This window comes from Larus michahellis, chromosome 5, assembly GCF_964199755.1.
Source record: "Larus michahellis chromosome 5, bLarMic1.1, whole genome shotgun sequence".
In the NCBI taxonomy this organism is placed as follows: domain Eukaryota; kingdom Metazoa; phylum Chordata; class Aves; order Charadriiformes; family Laridae; genus Larus; species Larus michahellis.
Window position 1 is genome coordinate 52096700 of NC_133900.1, and position 21098 is coordinate 52117797.

General features: G+C 39.9%; 1 protein-coding gene across 1 annotated transcript in view; it reads right to left on the reverse strand.

The window, feature by feature from the left end:
- Positions 1-10611, reverse strand: part of KDM3A (lysine demethylase 3A) — a 32357-nt gene extending 21746 nt beyond the window's left edge. Inside the window, exons 1-8 of the mRNA XM_074587277.1 lie at positions 10424-10611; positions 9694-9882; positions 6923-7078; positions 4192-4302; positions 2502-2604; positions 1468-1592; positions 897-969; positions 724-812 (exon numbers count right to left, since the gene is read on the reverse strand). Coding sequence (XP_074443378.1) covers positions 724-812; positions 897-969; positions 1468-1592; positions 2502-2604; positions 4192-4302; positions 6923-7078; positions 9694-9864 — 828 coding nt within the window. The 5' untranslated portion in view covers positions 9865-9882; positions 10424-10611. The remainder of the gene's footprint in view (positions 1-723; positions 813-896; positions 970-1467; positions 1593-2501; positions 2605-4191; positions 4303-6922; positions 7079-9693; positions 9883-10423) is intronic.
- Positions 10612-21098: the final 10487 nt, after the last annotated feature.

Genomic DNA, 21098 nt, shown 5'->3' on the forward strand with positions numbered 1-21098 from the left:
AAAAATGAAACAAAAACCCACCCCCACCACCACTCTAGAGCTTCCAGATGGCTGCTCCTGCCTAAAATGCAAATTTTGGTCTGAAACACTGGGCGAAAATTATAGGGTAAATTCGAAGTACTGTTCTTTAGCCAAGTCATTATTTTTCATTTGCATTTCTATACTTAAGTTACCCAGATCGTTTCTTGACCTTTGAGAGAATTTTCTTAAATCTCAGTGATACTTGGCAGGTCACTCACAAAAGAAATAAACATAGACATGGAATTACTATAAAAGTAGTCATATTCCCTTTTTGTGCTGAAACAACATTCTTCAAACCACTGCTTGTGTAGTTTAAATCCTCAAAGCATGCAAGCGTAGCTGAAGGTATTGGGTTAAGTACAAAATAGTTAAAAAAAGAACACGAAAAGCAAAGGTTATAATCTTGAGAACTGCTTTGCGTTTTCACCCATTACAGAATACATGACCAGGCAAGCTAACTCCTAAGCAGGAAGGGGGAAAAAGTACAGTTAAGAAAACAACCTTTAAGGCTCAGTAGCTTTTTCTCAGATTATCATAAAGCAAGATGTTTTACCCATGCCTAGACAAGTTTCAAAGAACTCAACACACCCTCCTAGGGATTATATTTATTATTCCACTTTTCTATCTAATCCTTATTCAAGATGTTCTGAGAAGTGACATAACCATTATATAACAGTCATATATAACACAGTAAGACATCACCTCAGGAGAAGATTTTGTGTGTTTAACATCAACACCTCCACTACTCTCAGATGACTTCCTTTTCATGCCCGCAACTCTTTTAGATTTATCTGGAAGAGAAGGTGATCAAGATTAGTATATTTATCACAAATATGCTACTTAGCATTTGAAGAACGAACAATAACAGGTCTTACCACATTTTCCATTGTTGTCATATATGATTTCAACATGAATTAACTCTGGATCAAGAGTTTTTAAAGCTGGAATCTTGAAAAGGAACAAAACCACAGAAGCAGCCATTTAGAGACGTGAAAGTTACTGTTTGAATGTATTTATCTTAGATGTTGTGGTATAGACTAAGCTTAGACATTTAACTTCTAGGTTCTTTGAATACCAAGCTGAATTTAACAATATGTTGCTGTGACACAGTCTCTGCATGAAAGCACACATATAAACTGGTGCTTCAGAGCAATGTCTACACAGCACAGAAAGCAAAGAAACCAGAATTGTACGTTTGCCTCACTCTTCAAGTAAAAATTCCAGGTCTTCCTCATTTTGCATAGAAGGCCATTTCTTATTTGATAATTCTACCAGCAGCATACAGAAACACTTCGGGGTAATAGATTATTCTGCACTACACTGATCCCCATATTTTTAAGCATATTACAGCAAGGACAGAATTAAAAGTGATGTTGGTGGGAATATAAATACATGTTCTACCCATTCCACATCTCTGATTTTAAACCCAGAGCAACTGGTTCTTACCTCCTGACAGTTGACTTCTAGAGTTCTTGTAGCTGGATTACCATTGACAACAACTGCTGTGAACCACTGAGTAGATGGATCCAGGCTGTAAATTCTAATTTTTGAACCAATGATATTTTTTCCACCTTAAAAATTGAAAAGAAAAAAAAAACAAGAAAAGGGATCTTAAGAAAAAGGGAGCATGAAGATCATCACAGTTACCAATGTGAATTTGCTGACAGTACTGTATGCAAGATGTAAGCAAGCAAACAAACTGGGAACCTTGGGACAACTTCCATATACTTTATGGAAAAAAAACCCACACATGAAAAAAATATGTTCTAGCTACTTCCTTCCTGGAATAATTCAATTAAGTTTTCTGGAGGTTAAGACATGCAGCAGAGGCCAGGCTGACCTCCAGATTTCAGACAGTGAAGCAGATCAGTGGACACTGAAATAAAGATTCAATATTTTGATGTGAAGTTTTCTTCTCTTTACAGTGACAACTGTAAAGTGACATGGAAGTGACAACTCTAAGTTGCAGTATTTACATTTCTATTAAAGTAAGACATTCCTTGCACATGCAAGTATATGACTACAAATATGCTTGTATGAACCCAGTAATTAAGAATTTGAAGCTAGTAAATCTAAAAATAAAAATTTTAACTTGACTAAAAAAGTAGTCTCTACATAAAACTTTGGAAGTTTTTATAAACAAGCATTGGACTGAAAAAAAATAATCAAACCATCTGAAACAATAAAGAACTCCAAATAATTTCAGTGAAAACTGCTACAAATTTGATATCTCTTTCACAAGTGACAGGCCGTCTATATGTGCCTAAACTACGTACTCATACAAAGAAAATATCTGAAACTTAGATCTCTATAATCCCTCACATTTTGCATTCATTGCTGTAAAAGAAAGTGGAATCAGTATTTTAGAAAAGCTTTTATCCCTGAAACAGATTACTGTAATTTACATCATCATTGCTAAGATTTCTCTTTTGACTTGAGTATTTATTGCCAGAGTTTTCCACTACAGAGTAGGCTTGTACCTTGTACCAAGCGTGTTTCGTCTAGGTGTTTCTTTACTAAAGCTTGTATTTCTTCATTAACATTTTGATCATCCTTAAGAGGAAGCCTGGAACTGTCCATATCCTATTTAGAGGGGGAAAAAAAATATATAAGTTGCTATTAAGAATAATGCTTGATTGACAAAATCCCATAATATTTAGAAAAAAAGATCGCAGAAATTCATACAAGTCCAACAAGTTTCTCATTACTCTGTGTTCTTTCAGCTCCTACAACATTGTATCTATTGAGGCAGACATCATTTCCTTACTACTAATCTGGATCAATTATCTGAAAGCCAGACTGAAGTGAGCTCTCCAACTCTGCTTTAATACTGTCCTGAAAACAATCTGGTTTGTTTCACTAGATTGCTAATGAGCACTAAGTTTAATTGAACCATCCATTTTTTAATTTAGGATTTTAAGTTCTCAGGAGAGACAACATATAAATAGTCCTGAGCATACGTAAATGTAAGCATTTTAAGTTTTCTATTTGTGATAACACCACCAGGATACAGTCCATCTCAAGACACTACTACAAAATGTTCATACAAATGAAAACAGAGTCAGCTACTTTAAATCATTCATAGTTATTCAGCATCATGTATTTATATTTTAGGGTTTTTCTTCCTCTATTGTTATCTAAACCAAGCTTCTTGAAAACATTTAGAATTGATTCTGAAATGGAAAGTTTAGAGCAAGTTTTTACCAATGGCTCAGAGTGCTAATAAAAAAAAAAAAAAGGGTTTGGGGCTTGTTGGGTTTCGTTTTTTTTTTTTTTTTTCTTTTTGCACTGGTCTGGTATTTATAAGCAGCAGAAGGCTAAAGAGATAGCAGTCAAGAAACTGTTATTCAAGAAGCCAAAAAAGTAATCTTCTCCATTGCAGTATCGGCATAAGGCTTCTACATAAATAATTCTTTACTCTGTTGTTGAGCCAGCGCAGGCAAGACAACAATCTACAACTCAAATTTAGCTTTAAGTGATTCTTTTGTTAGTTTCTCAAGAGGAGTTGTCTATTTGCTGACTGTTAACAAGTCAAAACAGAACACTAATGATGACACTACTAGCAGTCTCAACATGGGACGTCTATTACTAGTTTTATTCAGACTGTTTATAGGTCTTGAGGGTAGTTTCCTGAAAAGGTTAAATCCTTTATCATTAGCAGATACTACTCTTCAAAATGCCTGACCCAGTCACATGGGGCAATTGTTTCAATCCATCTCCACCTAAATTTCACTAACAAACTTTCCTCTTGGTGCTCAATACAGGGACTACAATTCAATCGTCTCATTTATATCCTGACCAGTTCCTCATTTGTTTAGAAGTGATGCGTTTCTATTAAATAGCAAGAACAAAGGGAAACTATTTCAGATTATCCCCATCATCAATGTGACACAACTGCTGTCACCTGAGATGAATAACTGTCCTAGCACACTCCTTCATCCATCTCTCTTAAGTGACCATGTCCTGGATCAGCTTCAGAAGGTTTTTAATTAACACATTACACTGAATCACACATTACATTCAGAACTTGTATTTATGAGTTATGGCAATACATACTTACTCCAAGTTTTTCCAACCTTAAGTTTGCATTTAGAATATATTGATGTGACATATCTTAAATACCAAGATAAAAGATTTATCTTCCGTCTTTATAAGGCCATACAAGGTTACCTGAATGGGTGTCAAAAGGTCCTTAGAAATAAAGACACATCTCTCTTCACCAAGATAGCGTACTGAAACCATTGATCCCAAACCAGCTTTGTCCACTAAGGATTTGTAAGTCTAGAAAAGTGATAAACATTGTCTTAGAAACAGAGTAAGACGACCTCATCACTCCTCGTTTGCATTTAAAAAATTATTTTATGTTTGCATCTATTTCTCGGTTAAGATATCACATCTACATGCAACTCTTGAAACAAAGCAAGTTTCTAATAAAACTTCTAATATATGCCTAATAAAGGAGGTATTGGACTATACTTGCAATTAATTTCATTTATTAGAATGAATAAGGAATTCAGTTCAGGTGGCTGCCATTAACCATCATTAATCATTCATCTCAACATGAAGAATTTACTAACATTAAGAGTTCTAATTGTCAATATGTTAATGAAAAACCCTCCTTATGGTACACTGGGGGAAATAGCTAGCAAATCATAGAATCGCTTTGCTTGGAAGAGACACTTAAGATCATCAAGTTCAACTGTTAATGTAGCACTGCCAAGTTACCACTAAACCATGTGCCTCAGCACTATGTCTACCCATCTTTTAAGTACCTCCAGAGATGGCAACTCAACCACTTCCCTGGGCAGCCTGTTCCAATGCTTGACAACACTTTCTGTGAAGAAGTTTTTCCTGATATCCAATCTAAACCTCCCCTTGGCAAACTTGAGGCCATTTCCTCTTGTCCTATCACCTGTTACTTGGGAGAAGAGGCCAACCCCCACCCAGCTACAACCTCCTTTCAGGTAGTTGTAGAAAGCAATAAGGTCTCCCCTCAGCCTCCACAAGCCCTGTTCCCTCAGACACTCCTCATAAGTCTTGCTCTCCAGACCCCTCAATGAGGGCCTGCTGCGTGGCTTACATTAAAGTTCTCAAAGCTCACGCGACATTAATAGTATACTGAGGCCTTATTTTAGGTGTGTATAATGACTTGGATAGCCTCATAGTTCTTATACCACTGCAGCAGAATGATGAAATTGTGTTCAGGCTGACCAAAGGCTTTAAGAACAGACAAGAAAAAAAGTTTCCTTTAAAAGCTTCTGAACTCTTCCCAGTACGTTCAAGGTTAAATTTTGTCTAGCCCTGCAGTAACAGCTCTGAGTGGGTAAGCATCAGGAGCCTGGAACATCAGAAGTGGCGAGAATAATTCCTCCCTATGTGAAAGGTACATTTGTGCCCCATTTAAAAGAAAAAAAGAAAACCATTCTGATAGAGTATGCATTTGGGTTTCCATAGGACTGATCAAGCAAACAAAGACTTTCTTCTCTTTTGTTGTTTTCACTTCAGTTCGGACAGCATTGGCAAAGGGGCAGTATCACCACAAGAGGAACAAAAGAGGAACAAGAGCCTCTCCAGGAGTGACAGGGCATCACAGGAGTTCTCCAAAGCTATTCCATTTGTCAGAAACATACTCTCCTGTATACCTGAATCAATAAGTTGTGATCAAGATTTAAACAAATTAATCCACGCATCCCTTTTTTGACCCCTTCTTTCTTGTCTTGAGTGGTGGGAACGGGAGGAAAAAGTCAAGACAAATTCCAGTATTGCGTTTTACTTTATCCTACATTGTTCCTCTGCTAAATGAGCTTATAAACACACACACTGCCTGATCTGACACATCAAACACATCATAAAGGAAGCTTTATGCTCAACAAAGACAAGTATCTAGTAAGAACTGTTCAGATACTTAGAAAGGGACAACAGTTAAGTTTAAGTAAGCAGGTTTTCAGAACACTGTATCAGCAAAATCTCCCAGTAGAAATGCTGATACTAATGGACAGGTCAGGAAATAAAATTAAGAATTCATCTTCACACTTCCTCTCCTGTCTTATTTGGCCCTACTTCCAATAAATATCTGCTTAGGTTAACTTTGCTTAAGAAAAACCTCAGCTAAAATGCAGCAATATGAATTACACTGCATACTTTATACCTAGAGAAGTTAAAAGAGTATTAAACATGGACTACAACTTCAGCATAACTGATGTTCAGCAAGTTTACATCTTTATTTCACAACTAATTTTATGAGTAGCAATAACCAAAGTAGTCAAGTAAAACTATACTGGCTGAATACATTAAGAAATGTTCCCTGTTCACCTCTACTGGCTAATTTTCCTAGACAGCCATGCATGGCAGTTACAGAAAGCTTGGTTCTCTGGCTTGTACAGCATAGCTCACATTTTCATAAGCACAAAATACAGATCTCACAAATTACCTGTGCCAGGCTGCCACCACAAAGGAATCATTCAAATTATTTTTGTCTCAGATCAAGAATCATTGAAGAATTAACAGTACTTGAGGCAGAGTAAAACAAGAATTTAAGATAAAAATACAGGCTATCCTTAGAAATCTATTGTTTACCGTTTTTATCTCTATTCTTAACTGCAATTTCACAAAAGAAGGAAGAAATACGAGACTTGAGGGAAAAGAAATTAACATTGTACAGAAGAGTGGTTTGGGAGCAAAGTCATAAAAATACATTCCTGTATCTCCAGGCACAATATACCAACTTCAAATGCTTACAAGCTCTGCCAAGCTCTAGCTGTACAGAGATTTAGTTTCCCTTCAAATCACATATAAAAGTACATGAGTGAAGCTGTACTTGAGAAATTCACACTTGTAACAACACTGTCCCTAGAACACGTAAGTGCAGAATCAACATGATTTATGCCAAGCATATACTTGCCATTGCAGGCCACTGGACAGGAGACATAGAACCAGCCTGATATTTTCTTTCAGCCAGTACCAGCTTTTGCTCCACCAGGAATACTTTCATTTTATGGCTGTAGACTTCCATCCATCTTCTCTTTTCCCATGATTCATCATCAAATTCTACACAAATCTACAGAAAGGAAGCAAAGTGAAGGAGTGACTAACCATAAAATTCAGGCATACACAACATGAAAAAGGACAAACGCCAATTTCCTCCAAGAAAAAAAAAGTACTTATAATGCAAACATGATTACTGCCTTTCTGTCACACAACCAACCAATCACTAAAGGATCCCAGCATGACCTAGTATTTTTTAAGTGACAGTGAACATTAAATGGTTTGTCATCATTACTGTCACATAAAACACTAATATTCCTATTTAACTATACAACCTTCCCATCTCAAAAAAGTCCTCTGCTACTCAAGTACAGCTAAATGTGTTAACTCTGCCACCAGTGTTTACAATCAAGGAAACACACATACACAAAACCCCCTAAAACTCTAAAGGACTGTATATAGTAGTGGCATATGCACTTTCCACAAACTCTAGACCAGAGTACCTGAAAAAGCAGGCTGTTTTTCCAGAAATATTTTAAGAGTTCCAAAGAATAACTTTAGTTAATTTATTGAAAGCACAAATGACAGTAAGCCAGTAAAGGTGATCAAATTATATCACAGGAAGAAGGTAATTTTCTGCCTGCTTTTACCCGGTATTTATCATTACTAATCTCTGAAGCATCTATACAAACTTTTCAAGAGGAAAGCAGCTGTTACTTCACAGCAAAAACACAGTGGCTTGACCAATTTCTTTGGGATGACATTACTATTCTTTCATAGGCAACATGGGGAGATCAGCAAAGGATTGGGAAAGACCACAAATACGACTTTGCCTAAATACAGGAATTGGAATGTCTTGATAAAGAACACTACTCAGAAAAATCACTCTCTCTTCCCATAAAATATAACAATCCAGTCTAAATACATTTAACTAACAGCACAGAAATCTCAGTTGAGTGAATCTTAGAAACATTCCCTTGTGTTTAAGCTTCCCTCTAAGGCGAAAGGCAAGTAAAAGCATGCACGCAAAACAGCATTACCACAGACAGGAGTCATAAAACTAATGGGTGCAGAAATGAATTTAGTCATTTTGAAGTTCATGGAAACAATGAAAGAGATAAGCAAATAACACAAGTACCAGAACCAGAATGGCTTGTTTTGTCTATAGTATGAACACCACACAAACAGGAAAATACAGTTGAGAAAATACTTTCAAAAGTAGACAGCCCTTCTATTCTGTAGCTCGCTCCTGAGACAATAGAAAAAGATTAAATATTTCTACTCCTTTAGAGACTTTTCCTCCTCCCCTCAGTCCATTACTATTTTGGGTCTAACTATACATTACTCAGGAGGTGTTTTGGTACAAAAAGCTCTCAGCGCCTCAATTGTCTACTTTGCAACTTCTTTAACACTTGCACTGGAGAACGCATTAAGTCAATTGCTTCTGGCAGAATCGTAACCAGTTACCAGGCTCACAATAAAGTCTTCAACAGCACCTGCTCCTTCTTTTAAGTCCCAGAGAAAGTCCTCAAGAAGAGCTTTCTGCAGCAGCAACATCCTCCTCCTCCCTCCAAGTATGGCATGGGCACAGCCCCGCCGGCCAAAGATGGAGAAAGCTCCACCCCTGCCGCAGATCCATAACAAGAAGCTCGGCCTCTAACAACTCGCAGCTCTTCATAACAAGTCCCAAACTTCACACTTTCAAGAAAGAGTTAGAAATACATACAATTTCTTCTTGTTTGACAAGAAGCAGGTGCTTTTTCAGTTAATCTAAGGTCACAAAGTTCTTCCCATTAAAAAAAAAGGCAAGTAAATAGTTTTAATCGAAAGATGGTACTGTTCTTGCTGTCGTAGAACAGCCTGCCACCAAAGTCCCTCCTAGAAACAAACAGGAGGACCATGTAACAAGATGCCGTTACTATAGTGGAATTTTGTCCTTAGCGAGTACTTTGTATGCTATAGTAATTGCTCAGACATGGTTGAACAGTTTTACTGACTACAGTTGCCAAATAGCCCCTTAAGAGCTTCACAGTCAAACTGTGAAAGTCGCTTGAATTCCACCCAAACTATATAGTTAACAAGTTTCACTAAGTTTGCAGTAATTGATTGCATGTTTAGAAATCCTGTTGGTAATCATTATGAAATGGCCACCACGCAAAAAGAGTTTGAGAAACCTCCAACACCATACATGAATTTGGCACGTCTTTCAAGACAGGAGAAGTACTCGTTCATTACCAGCTACTTCAAAGAGCAAGAAAGGGAAGTCAACAATCCCATCAACATAGGATTGTTTCCATTTCATTAGTAACTACAACCTGTGGAAAAAAAAAAGTTTACAACTGACAACGTCTTAAATTACACTTAGGAAATACACAGAAATAAAATCTAGGCACAGCAAGTGCAATAAAAATCTTAAGTTTTCAAAATGCTGGTGGAAGAAAGCACGTTTATAATTAGTTTGAGGTAATTTCCGCCATTAGTATAAGCACACTGGGGGCTTTACGCAGAGGTGCACGCGTTTGCAAGCACATTAGACAGACAAGTTGACTAAGAAAATCTCTGTCCCCCAACAATAGCATATATATACACGCGTATACACACCCCCACATGCATGCACGCACACTAAATTTCCAGCTCACAGGGTAAGCACTCTCGTTTCAGAAGGTCTCTTTGGAAGTTCCCGGTTACCTTCAGGTCTTGTTTGGATATGTCCGTATGTGAAACTGCTCGGATCTTGCCCGACTTCCAGGGCCATTCCGAGATGCGACTGGTGTCCCACGACCTGTCCTCTTCCTCCGACAGGCAGAGGAACCTCTTCCCCACCAGCAGCGACCAGCTCCCCTCGAGCCTCAGCACCATTTTAACTCATCGGGAGGCCTCCAGGGAGGAAACCGAAGGAAGGAGGAGAAAAAAAAAAAAAAGAAGAGAAAAATAAAACAACAAAGCAAGGCGGCGGTCAGCAGGCAGGCCGCGCTCCGCGCACTGCCGGCGTGCTCGCCCCCCGCCCGCCTTTCCTCGCAGGGAGCCGCGGGGGCCAGGGCGGGCGGGAGCAGCGCCGCTTCCTTCTTCCTCTCCCCGTCCTCCCCCCTCCCCCGCTCCTTTTCAAGCGGCTCAAGCCGAGCCCTCCGACACCCACAGGATGCTTCTTTGCCCACGCTCTCGTTAATCATTGCCTCGCTGGGGGTGGGTGGAAGGAAACACCAGAAGCTGCTGCAGTGCAGCTCCCAGCGATTTCCACCCCGTCTCCCTGCCGCTTCTTTGTTCCCTCCCTCTCAGGAGCCGAAGCTCGGGGGTGGGGGGTGGGCAGCTGAAGGGAAGGCAGGGAAGCAGGCGACCGGGCCGAGCTCCTTCCGGACGCCTCCCCAACACCCTCTCCTGCCCGCCCAGGCAGCTCTTCGAGCCTCGCCCCTGCCCTCACCTGCTTCTCCCCCCCTCTGGCCCCAGCCCGGCGCACCCCGCGGCGACACGGCGCCCGGGCAGCGGGTTCGGCGAACGCGGCGCTTCCCCCTCCGCCCCCGGCAACGGCCGCTGCGCCGCAGCCAGCGCTACTACTCGGCCCCGCGCTGGCGCACACACCCCCTCACCCGCGCGACCGCCCCCCGCCCCGCACCGCGGACGGCCCCCGCCGCCCCGTCCCTCGCTCCCATTGGCTCCTCCGCGCCAGGAGGGCGGGGCTATCGACTAGCCTCCCGCTGCGATTGGCCCGGAGGGGCGGTGCCCGCGCCGCTGGCCACGCCTCGAAACCGTTGCTCAGCAGATGGCGGATTAAAAAAAAAGCAGTATCCTTCCGCAAAGCTTCGAGTGCAGGAGTGCGCCAGCCCGCCAACGGCCATGAAGAGACCAAAGATGGGACCCAATGGAAAATCAAACACGTTTCAGGCCGTAGCGTGCCTTCAGGCGTACGTTTCCGCTTCAGGCGAGCTGAGCCTTAAGCTATGAGGGCCGCCTTTGGAGTCGGCGGAGGGATCTGAGGGAGGCAAGAGGTGTGAGGCGGCCGCTTATACGTGCGGTTCGCGGCGTACTCAGATATAGCACAGGGGGAGGGGGCACCTGCGGACGGCTTCTGCGCAAGCGCAGGCCGGCGCCGTGCACCTGCGGGGGCGCTGCGGGCAGCCCGCTGCGCAGGCGCATACGGGAAAGGGCCCGGCACCTGCTCGGGGGCTGCGTCGGCGCCTGCGCAATTGCGGGGTTTTGGCGGCGCGGCAGCAGCGGGGCGGCGGCCATCTTGTTGGGCCGCCTTGGAGGCTGAGGGGGACGGGGAAGAGGTGGCTGCTGCGCGACAGGAGAAGTTCAAGGGGAAAGAATAACGCTCGCTAGAGGTTCCTTGGGAGGATGGCAGGCTTTAGAGAGGCTCTAGTTGTAGTTGAGGTGGGTTATGTAGTTATATTTACAGGGAGATATCTTCTGTCCCCTCGGATCCCATATTCCTTTTATGCAAGGCCTGTGTGCTCTTATGAAAGACTGTAGCCATGATCATAAGAGAACTAACTAGTTAAACTGAGAATATGGTAATGAGGTAGCTGATCGTAGTCTGCAGTGACCTAGCAAGACGCTCATCTTTTACCACAAGGCTTTCCTACCAGAGGATGTGGGAGGAAGAAGACCAAAAATGAAGAAAGTACCCAAGGCTAAGAATCTGTTGAGTCATCCAGTTTACTGGAAAGTGGTGGTGTTCAGCTTATGCTTTCTCTGGGGTTCCTGCCATCACAAGAGATGTCTGAGCTCCAAAAACCCCCATCAAACAGCAGCAGGGGCTCTGCGTGATATTCCGGCAACGTTCTGGTCTCCTCTTCCATTTTCTCAAAGCCGCCAGTCCCACACTTGTGTTAAATGCATTTTTAAAGCTTTTCCCACCAGTTTGCTTCAGGATTCTCCACTGACCACTTCTCCACTGCAACATTCAAACAGACACATTCATGTATGACATCAAAAGGCACAAAAAATTCCTTGTGTGCCATGAGGAGGGAGTTCTGTTCTTCACACCATGGAGATCAGGCAGCCCAAATTCCTTGGTAACTTTAAGGCCTCTTCACTGATTCCTAGCAACATGATGAACCTAGTAATATGTAGCATTTCCAGCAGGGAGAACAAGCAAACAAACAAAAGTGAATAATAGAAAATTAGTCGAAAATATCAGCAACTGCATGTATCCTGAAGAAATACTCGTTAGCAGGCACTGAAAGGAAAAACAGGTATGTTTACTTCTCAGATTTACGTATTTGATATATAGACCAAACCTACAAAATGGAATTTGTGTTAAGGTACTGTATAAAGCAAGCTATATTTGAAACTCCCAAATTGCTTGTTTCATTGTAGGTATTAGGCTCTTCTAACAGCATCTGTACAGCATATGCATCATAAAATACAGGTGGTGTAAACCGTCCTAACTTAAGGCCTTTAGTTTTTATGCATACACAACACTTTGCCTCAAAGAGTAGCTGATTAATACATATAGGAAGAGTGATGTTATGCAGTAAGGAAGCAATATTAGCTGATACAGTAGATCAAACTGTTGGTACCACTCCAGTTGCCTAATGGTAATCTTTTTTTTTTTATTAGCACCAGAATAATGGAAAGCTTTAAGGAGAGATTTGAAAGACAGCAATGTAGGTTTTGTGAATGAGCAGCTCCCACATGCAAAGAGTAACATGAAGATTGGTCAAAGGTGTTTTACAATTTAATGGTTTGCGTAGGTACTGGCTTAGGGGACCAAGAGAAAGGGAGCAAGCACAGAGTGATAGCTACAGTGACATAGTCCATGAATGACCTTAAAAATGAACTTATATAGGAAATGATGCTAAAAGAGGAGTCATATAATCATAAATGCAACATTCTGAATACACGTAAAGTAAAACAAATTAGCAGAGACCAGAAGAGAAAAAGTGAAGCAAGCAGAGTACAAGCTGATAGAAGCCTGAACAAAAGTCATTCATTCAGGGTGCAACCAAGCTTTCAGTCATGAAAGAGTGGAGGAATTCAAAACCCAGGGGCTAGAATTTGAAGCTAGATAACTTAAGATTTTTTTTTTTATTTTTAAGCTACTTGCTTCACTTCCCTAGGATTCTTCATCTCTTGAAGAAGTTAGATCAGGACGAAATATATTTTTAAAATTATGTAGCTACTTTAAAAACTATAAATTTGTGTAACCAGTGAAGTCATGGGTCAAAAAGACAAAGATATACAATTTTAAATTGTGACTATAAACATCACTGAACTTGTTGCATAGTTTCCCAGGATGTTGCAGTGTATTTCCCAGGATTACAACCGTACAATACAGAAAAATAAATACTATTGTTTTTCTTACCTGATTATTTTATCGTCAGTCACTGTATTTTCCACAAAAACTAATGTCTACTAGTAAAATTTTGTGCATATATACCTACCCTCACTCACACAGTGTGTCAATAGAAATATCAAAATGTTCAGAAATAGATTTCAAACAAACCAACACTATGATAATGGCACAGATGCAACTATCTTGCTCTGGATTATGTACATCTCAAGAACAAAATGACATTCAAAGTACCTGCAAAAACAAGCCAGTGCTGTAAATATGCAGAACTGATTAAACTACAAAGCAGCAGATTTCAGCCTGTTCTTCTGCCTGCAGGGAGTCTTGAACGTAATTTTTTACAGCTGGTTCTGCCTACTGGGTTGAACTGCTAATAGGTAAGCCTTTAGCTCCTATCTGAGAACGGAGTAATCTCTGCAAACAGGTGCTCTTTAAACAGTAACTTCACAACACACTTGAATAAATTCTTCCTTTCAGCCACCATTAAGTAACAGTCCTGTTCTCTTCTACATGGTATCACTAGGAAAAAATGTATAAGAGGCTTTGGGTGAAAAGAAATTTGAATTTAACAATAACATTAACTTGTCACGGCACTATGTTCTTGAAAGATGTTTTTTGTGATAAGTGGTGGCAGATTGTTTTTGAGGGCTCTCCTACACATCCAAGATACACCTACAAGTTTATGTGCAGTTGCAACAAACAATGATTGGTGCAAGATCTTATGGATACTGTTTTCTAAAATCTCTACTGTAGTAACATTTAAAGGTCTTCATGCCCAATCAAAGCCTCATTGGAGGCTCTCCAAGCACAGAAAAAGAATATAAAGTGCTTTATCTTCTAGTGATTAATGATGAAGGTGTAAGGATGTGTAATTAAAGTTGAAAGTGCTTATGGTCAGAGTACAAGAATACCAGCTATACTAACTAGAAACAGGGCTTTGGAAGATCCCGAACAGTTTCATTTCTCCAGTATGTCTTGAGATATGGTGCTAAAGAATGAGTGATAACAGACCACCAGAAGCTTTCTTATTCACTAGTGCCAAACTGATGTAGTTTAATTACTCCTTAAGTAGCTAAAGTAGATTGGTTACTACTCCTGTTCAATCTAGCTGCAGTTATAGCATGGAAAGATAAAAGCCTGTATAAGCTCTTTTCTCACGTACAGTCATGTTACCTCAGGATGCTTCACACAGATCAGCTTTGCAAGACTAGCAGGACTAGTTTCTTCTCTTTTTTCCATGCTTATCTCTTTACCGTAAGTTAAAATAAAATAATTTATGTCTTACATTAGTTAATATCGTCTCCCTGTCTAAAGCTACAGGAAGCACATATTTTGACACAAAGTACATTATAATGTTATGCAATTAAGTTTACTTGCCGATGGAAAAAATCCATAAGAAATGCTGCACTTACTCTTTTCCACTGTCATATATACTCTGCAGTAGGGCCTAATTTGTTTCTCTTTTGCTAGCTATTTGCTTGCTAAGTTAGTAGGACTTAGATTTGCTACCACAACTGTAGAAACAGGAAATTGTGAGAGGACTTGTAGGATGATAAATCAGGATCAACTATTACATTTTAATTGACTATTAATTTAACATTTAATGATTTAGTTATTTAATTGGATGTTAAGTGTTGTCTGGGAATCGGATATTAAATTTTTCAGATTAATTCTAAAGTTAAACAGGTATTTGTAGATAGACTGATGTAATAACCTTTAAAGAATAACCACAACCAAACGTTAGACATAAAATGTTGGTTAGTAAATATGTGCTGGTTTCATTTTTTCTTGGCTGCTCGAGACAGGGAAGGCCTGTTTTGGATGAAAAAAGCCCTTTCCTTATACGAGTTAGTACATTATCAGTTAATAATTCAAAGGGTTCTGGATACCACTCTTTAATATAAGAATGCAAATCAATATTATCTTGATGGATATAATTGAATCAAGTCTTAGAGACTACCAGCACAGCAGGAATGTCTTGGCGATATTACTACCCAAGTACAAAAAGAGCCACCAAAAGTTAGGTAAAGCTATGCAGTGAACTTTAAGCAATGTTATTTAATAAACTGAGGAAAATTGTTCTTTGTTGCTTAGCTTTACCTCCAAAAGCCTCATAACAAACTGAAAGCACATCATGTTATTTGTATTTTGCTACTTAATAATGTCCAGGCTCTTTCATCATTGAAATAACATAACCTGGATTTGGCAAAGACCAGTTAGCCTTTACACCATTCCCTGACAGTGCCAGAGAGGATCTTGAAGTTTATTACAAGTGCTTCCCGCTGTTTCTTTTAAACAAACCTGTCTTGCGATTGATGTTCTTCCCTTGGGAGAAAAGTTACACCTTTCTCTTGTGCATCTGACAAGAAATTTTGGCATCTCAGGCTCCTGGACATGTGTAGGTGTGAGGTCAGTGAATGCTAGACTAGGTGATAGAAATTTTTCTAATATTGAACTAGCCTGCTACATACTTTTCTAGGATCGTTTGGACAAAATTCACAGTGCTGCTTTTGATTTTTCAAAACCACATGTTTATTCTCTTGAAAGTATTTGGACACTTTCAACCTCAGTCATTTAATGTAGTTTTTGACAAAATAGTGAACATGGGGAGAAGTAAATTGTTTGTGATTGTTGTGAGTTATGAGTATGTGCAATTTGGACAAGAATTTTGGTTGCTCTTGAATGTGTATTCACTTAAAAAGAGGCTCAGCCTTTTGACTTGAATGTGAAGGAAGTGCTCGAGAGTGATCTTGGGTAGGCTGTATGTGCTTGAGTCTTACTCAATGCACTGCAAAACCTTCCACTCCCCCGAGGGAACACTGGCTTTCTTGGCTCTAGTTCTTTTATCCTGCCGCTTACCAACTTTCCCTTGAAATGGAGCAATGGATATTTAGCAGAGAACATTGAGTGTTTTACCTGATAGTGTAGTAATTTTGTTTCCAGTAGGAAAATACAGTATCTAGTATGTACTTTTTTTTTTTTGTTTTAAATTCTGCATGTTGTGCTGATACAATGTTAACAAAGCTAAAGTAATGCTACTAGCTTCAGTATCTCAGAGAGAGTGAAAAATAAAGATCCCAGGTATTGGTGAATATAGAACTGGCAATTTTAAAAAATGGTATATTGCTAAATGTGACCTAGTTGATATAGTACAGAACTGGGAGCAAGATCTGGAATCTAACACTAAGTGTGTCATTAGGCAGATAATTTAATTCACCTCATTTTTCTGTAAGATGGGGATAACAGTAATCATTCTTATGAATTGCTTTGTGTTGTGCACCTGAAAGATGATGAGTATTATAGATACTAATTAAACATTATTTTAATCTTCAAATTTCCTTTTCCTTTTAAACTTTAATAAGTGTTTATGCTCCCTAATGCCAGGGGAAAAAAAAGCATGATTGTGAAGCAGCTGCTAAGAATTTTCCCCAGAAGATATTTAATATTAAATTGGAATTGTCATCTGTTTCAAAAAAAGGGACAATGCAAGAAATAATTTGTGAGAGTAGAGATATTGAGTAAAATATATTCAAAGCAAAATCAAAGCAGCTGACACACCTGTGCCTTCAAACTGGCTCACACCTTCCCTCTACTTTTATTCCAGAAACTGGAAATGGGCATTGTGATTTCTCTGCAGCTTAAATAGCAAGAACAAATGCAACAGTATCACTTAAAAAACAGATACAGCTGTAAATTGTGGATTGTTTCTGATGCTCTTTCAGTCTTGGCTCTCCTGCCATGTGCTGAGGGAGATGCACTCTGCACTACCAGCCCGGTGGAAGGAAGCACTGGACAGCTTGTAAGGCCACTGGGATGGCAACTGAATTCCAAGCTGAAGCCTGCAGAGTAGCTGGGCATTGATACTGGAACTAGTAATTATGATATGCTTCACTGTATTTATCACTATAAAGCACTTAGTAATTTCCCACTGCTCTCTGTAAAGCTCCCCAAGTCAACTACATGTCAGTGAAACCTAATAGTGTCTTTTCCTGAACTGTCTCTCTTCACAGTTGTCAGAGGCTAATGGCTGTTCTCCAAACCCTAGACTTTGGCAGTAGAGGTTTGTGCCTAAAATTAAAACAGTAGTTCTTAAGCAAATTCCTGACTCCAGTGAAACCAGGAATTTCATCCACTGATTTTTTTTAAGAGATCATATGTCAGCCTCGACTTATCATAAGAGGAAGGTTGCAGTCTGTCTTGTCTCTTATCTCTTCTAAAAAGCATAAAAAGGCAAAATTGAACTTTTCTTGCTTTCCAGTATCTAATGCCCTAAATAGCATAATTACCTAACTGCAGTTGTACAAAAAAGGGAAATGACATTTTCCAGTTTCCTTTGCAGAGGAACTTGTGCTGCAGCATGGGTTTCTAGTGCTGCTTCTTACTCTTATTTCCTGTGCACAATTTATCACAGAACAAAATTTACAGCTGCAGTTTTCTAATGAGAATATGAGATGCAGCCAAATTACTCCAGACTGTGTTGTCCAACGAACTTGGACACATAAACAATGAGGAGGAGCTTAAAACCTGTATGTCTGCCTTGGGATGGCTGGAGGTGGATTTGTTTCAAAAACAAGTAGAAAAATATTTTAGGTGATTGAAATAACTGGCAAAGCTGAAAGGGATTTTGTAAATGCAATGTTGGAAAAAAAATATTCAGCTCATAAGTTTGAATTTCAGAAGGCATGATTGTATGTCAGGTGTTAGTTTCCCTGACTCACACCACTAAGATGATTAGCATTATGCCTCTGGTTGCAGCAGAGGTAGGACTTGTCTCATTTTGTATAACATGTAGGTCACAAACTGCCAATACAAAAAGTATGCATTTGATGAACTTATCCACCAGCAGGCATCTCGTTGTCTAGGCTTACTCTGCAGGGAACGAAGAAAAACATTTCCAGAAGGAGATTAATACTAAAATAGGTGTCTAGAGTAAGTGGGACAAACTATCCCTCAGAGGTGTCTGATCTTCTTTGTTTGCTGTAGAGGTCCCTGATTATTGACCTACGTTCCACCCTTTCCTTTGTAGTAAATGCTGAACTAGATACAAACATAAGGTGGGATGATGTCTGTGCTACTCTGTGGTTTACACGTTGTTGTCCAAATTAGGTAGGCATTGAATTTTTTTTTTCCCTTTTCGCTGAAAGCTGCTGCGGGTGAATGCTAGTATGAGGCAGTAATGAGCTAATAAGCAGTATAGTGTATGTTCAGGGTTCACAGGTTTCCAGTGGTACAAATGACCTTAAGAACATTAGAAGAAAATGTCTAAAGACAGGAATCACAGGAATTGGTTGTGGCCGTAAAGGATCTTTTAAAGAGGGGGAAAAAAGAAATCTTTGTACTTCAAGTTCATTATTTTATCAGAGTGCTTTAAACACATCTATTGTTTGCACACAAGAAATGCAAAATAATAATTTATGAACATAGGCTATAAAAGATAAGGTTCAGAATGCTTTCATGTGACTATTCCATATCACGGTGTGTTAGATGTGCTACAGTACCTTTTCTAGGTTTACCGTCATAACCTATATGCTTGCTCCCCAAATATATTTTCTATAGACTCTTTCAAAGTTAGCAAAAAGCAAGTAGTGAAAATGGAGGCTTAACTAACAATAGAAATGTGGCTTTATAAGCAGACTGTCAGCATAAGAAACCATGATGTGCTGTAATTGTTAGGACTTTTTGATCAGGTTGTATCAACCGATGGCTTAAGAAATGCTGCGTTAGAGCAGGCATCTAGGGATATTGCTACGGGTTCACTCTGTGGAACTGGCATTATTACTTAACCTCTTCGCATTTACATTTCCCTCTCTGGGATTAACAAATATTTACCCACCTTTAAAAAGTACCTTCTGTTCGTCAGAGAAGTGCTGAATAAATACAGTGTAGTATTACCATCATCAACAGGTAATCCTGTTAATCTAACATGCACCCTATGGGTATGTTGAATATGTTCCATATCCCTTGATCATTGTAGTTAGATTAACAAAGGATATTACAGGGATAAACTCTTAAGTAATGGCTGCAGCTGCCCACCATGTGTGTTTACTATAGCCCCAAACCAGTGTTTGAAATCCTCTTGCCTACAGTGACTAGAAGGAATGCGCTTGACTTCTGCAGAACCAGTTTTCCATTCAAAAGGACAATGTCTTGACCTGGCTGTTCCCAGTAAGATGTTTGTAACACAACCTGTTGCACAGCAGCCTGATAGCTGGTTTGCTGCTGCCACTAGGGAAGACTACTTCAGTGCTAAGACAGCTTCAGGTCTCTGCCTGCCACACCAGTTCTGCAGAGCTGTTGTAAGGTTAAAACTGTCTCACATCCCACTACGCTGTAGCAGTCGCAGCTCACAAAGTCATGTCTAGACTACTTTATAAAATATTAGCTGGAGGCAAGGCCCTCCCCAGTGTAATGTATCTTCAGAGTTCGCCCTGCTTTGAGCTAGAGGTAGGACCCGATGACCTCCACAGGCTACTTGCAACCTAAATTATTCAGTTATTCTACAAAGTCAGGTGTAGCCTCAGTGGCATGGAGCTCAGCATGAATTGAAAATCACCCCGTGGCTACTGAGGACATGCTTGTGTAGCTGTCTCAGAGTAAGTTCAGTATTGCTACAGCAACACCTTTATCAGTGCCCTAACTGATTTCAGGGTAGTTCTGGGAAACTCTGTGATTTGCTGTCACACTTCTCCCACGATATAGATACACCTTCACAATCCTACTCTTGGCAGTGCTATTCACTGGCTTTATTTTGTCCATTTACTTTCAGTGTCACTTGGAGAATCTCTCAGCTGTGGTAGACATTGGAAATATTTTCAACAGAGGATGGCTGAAATGGGATCTGAGGGAGAAGAGAGTACAGGAAACGCTCCATCACCTGCATACATTGCAATTAAGAATCTCTTACGGGAGCGTGGAGGAAGAGGGAGGGAGAACATGTGCTTGCAAATGCTTCTCTTAGCAGCTTGAGAGGTTGGAACTTGCAGTTTTCTGGCTGGAGAGTGATATGGAAAATGGAAATTGAGCACAGAGGCTTCTTTTTTTTTTTTTAAGCAGTTGGTTGTTGTCTTTTTTTCTCTTCGTTACCTTTGTAAAGTAGTTTGCGGTATTGAAGTACAGACTTCTAGGAGTCTGAGTGTCCATTTTCAGCTGTAGCCTTTTCAAATATTGTGCTAAGCAGACAGACTGTTTGTGTCTGTTTGTGATCACTATTTGTGGGGGAAAACTACTGCTGCTTTGCTCTGTCACACACGCACCCTTCAGAAACCTGTTAGAATATTACCACTTCCCAGAATCAAATGTTGGGAGTGCTCTACATGCCATCCTGTGCCATTCACTCTGACCTTTGGAAGTTGTAAGCAGATACTAGCAAAGAAACTGTTACCTGGTCTCATTAATAGTGGCGTTAAAGTGAGATATTGTAAGTCTTCAAAAGGGAGCAATGTTTATAGGGATTGAGTCCTCTATAAATAGCCTATAGAAGGTAACTTGAAAATTTTTATCTCAGTGGGTGTATTTTTCCTTTGTCTTTCTTCTGAAGCCTCTAAGTTTGGATGCTGCTTTTTTCCATTTCAATTTTGGAGCTTAGCCTTTTTTGTCCCTGGAAGACAATTAATTGTTGTTCTTACTGCCACATAATGAGAGAGGGAGAAGCAGGATGATACTGCAAGTTTTTCATGTATCCTGACTGCAGTCAGGATATAAAACTTGTCCAGATAAAGAGGCATATTTTCCCTGACATCCTTTTTACCTTTTCCAGAATTAAATAAAACCGGAGCTAGCTTAGTGTGGTGGAATTTCATGT